The 2500-nt window shown below is 45.4% G+C and overlaps 1 protein-coding gene across 2 annotated transcripts in view; it reads left to right on the top strand.

Annotated features, from left to right (window-relative positions):
• The window catches only part of LOC143296248 (uncharacterized), a 42230-nt gene that overhangs the window by 22794 nt on the left and 16936 nt on the right, over nucleotides 1-2500 (top strand). For both annotated transcript variants that reach the window (XM_076608085.1, XM_076608084.1), the window contains exon 11: nucleotides 2115-2158. In XM_076608085.1, the coding sequence (XP_076464200.1) occupies nucleotides 2115-2158 (44 nt within the window). The remainder of the gene's footprint in view (nucleotides 1-2114; nucleotides 2159-2500) is intronic.

The following is a 2500-nucleotide window of genomic DNA, read 5'->3' as shown; positions in this document are numbered from 1 at the left end:
TTTTGTTTATATTGATGACGATGAAGGAGGAGGAGGAGGAGGATGACGATGACGATGTTGCTATGGAGGTCCATTTTGGTTTGGGACTGCGTGACAAGGCTGTACTCTACGCTTCCTGTCATAATGATATCCCGGCGTTAACCAGGCCCGAGAGATACAGGCACTTGCAGTGTTGGTCAGGTAATAAGAGCACCGCACCCAAAGACGCATCCTTGAAGTTGATGACACTCGACTGTGTGGTCCCAGTCTCCCCATTTAAGCCCACAGCACACTCAACTCTGGGTAGGGTTCCGCTGGGATTCGAACCCGCGTCCTCCCAGCCGTCAGTCCGCGACGCTAACCACTTCGCCACAGCGGCTGGTGGTATGTGCGTGTTTGTGGCTGCCTTCAGCCTCCGAAACCCCATCTCGCTCTCTGCGATCGGCTTCCGATCCACCCTGTTTACGCATGCCTCAGATTCATTCAAACACTCCACTGTCGGCCGCCGTTCTTTTATTTCTCTGTGTTCTAGTCTTAATTTTTTTTTTAAACCCACCTCTTTCCAATATAGCCTCCCTCCCCTGCCTCTTTCTTTGTCTTCACTTTTTCAAGTTTCGAGTTATGCATGTGTGTGAAAGATCATTGATATGCCTCTGCACAAGATTCAGCGCTATATACCACTGATTAGTAGTAGTAGTAGTAGTATCATTATTATTATTATTATTATTATTATTATTATATTCGTGTCCGAATACGACCATCAGAACACCAGAGAAGGCAACTGCTGTGTCGACTATCTTGATTATAGCGGAGGGTGTCTTGCCCAAGTTACATCCCCCACACACTCTCTCGGCCAAGAGGGTCTTTGGGACGGTCGGGACGGTTCCCAAAGGCCAACTAGCCCCCAAGGCTGCAGCACTAAGAGCCAGTGCAGTCTTGTCTCTTAGTTTGAGAGCCATAGTCCTTCACAAGAGGCTAAGCTGTAAATGATTTTCCATTGCACTTGAGAAACCATTGATAGAGCTGTGACTTTGCTGTTGGCCCAGCTGTTAGCTGTAAGTCCAGTTCCTTTCTTGGTCAAATTAAGAACATAAACATGATTGTACATTATACATCAAATTATGTACAATAACAGGCATGAAGCATACTTTCGTACAACTCACAATGCACAATCGCAACAACAACATAAAAGAATATAACATAGCAAGAATGTTGGTGGTTTGGTTAGTAGGTAAATATGGCTGTTTGCACCAAACAAATAAGTAAATGAGTAACCAAATTAACCAGTCAGCCAACCATTTAGCCAGCCTCGAAAAGTGCCAGAGAAAAGAGGGAACTGGTAGTAGTGGTGACAGTGAGTATGTCGTGAACAGATTGAGACAGAGAGACGGGAGAAGAATAGCAAGAGAGAGAGGGAGAGAAAGACACAGAGAGAGGGTGTGTGTGACGGGCACAATAGCCGAGTGGTTAAAGCGTTGGACTTTCAATCTGAGGGTCCCGGGTTCGAATCTCGGTGGCGCCTGGTGGGTAAAGGGTGGAGATTTTTCCGATCTCCCAGGTCAATATATGTGCAGACCTGCCAGTGCATGAACCCCCTTCGTGTGTACACGCACGCAGAAGATCAAATACGCACGTTAAAGATCCTGTAATCCACGTCAGCGTTCGGTGGGTTACGGAAACAAGAACATACCCAGCATGCACACCCCCGAAAACGGAATATGGCTGCCTACATGGTGGGGTAAATAAAGAAAAAACGGTCATACACGTAAAATGTTAAATGTTACATGTTTGTCTGAGTGTGTATGTGTGCGTGCCTGAAATATGACTGAACGACACAGGAAACGATTGATGAGCGCCCAATGGCAGCCGTCAGTCGGCAATACCCAGGTAGGCAGCCTGTTGTACAAATGATCCCGTGTTTGTAAAGCGCTTTAGAGATTGCTCTCCGACCGAGGATAGGGGCTGTATAAGTATCCATATCAATCAGTCAATCGATAATTCATAGCGGCGACGTTGCGACAAAAATCACCATATTCAGCGACCCAGCTGAGTGGGGCATGGTGGTGGGTTTTTTTGGTGTTTTTTTCGTTTGTTTGTTGTTGTTTTTTCATTTTTAGTTATTCTTTTTTTTTCAGATGCTGAGGAAGGAAAGACTTATCAGAACACAGCCCACTTTAAGGTCAGTCCCTGTGACTCTTTCACTGCAGTCAGCATCTACCTCAAACATCCAGCACGTGTATTCGCCATGGAGTTTTTTCGCTTCCGTTTTCATGTGTTCCCATGGGGGGTCTTTTAGGGTGAAAAAGACAACAACAAACAATAGCCAAAAAAACAAACAAAAAAAAAAAACCCTTGATCTTGAACGCTCATATTTGGATGTTGAGTAAACCACCTCGGGATGTATGTATGCATGTATGTTTTGGGGTTTGTTTTTTTTGTTGTGGTGGTTTTTTTTGGGTGGTGTGTGTGTGTGTGTGTGTGTGTGTGTGTGTGTGTGTGTGTGTGTGTGTTCGATTTCATT

Source organism: Babylonia areolata, chromosome 21, assembly GCF_041734735.1.
Source record: "Babylonia areolata isolate BAREFJ2019XMU chromosome 21, ASM4173473v1, whole genome shotgun sequence".
Lineage (NCBI taxonomy): Eukaryota > Metazoa > Mollusca > Gastropoda > Neogastropoda > Buccinidae > Babylonia > Babylonia areolata.
The sequence above is the reverse complement of the archived record's forward strand: the minus strand, read 5'-3'. Positions and strand labels throughout refer to the sequence as shown.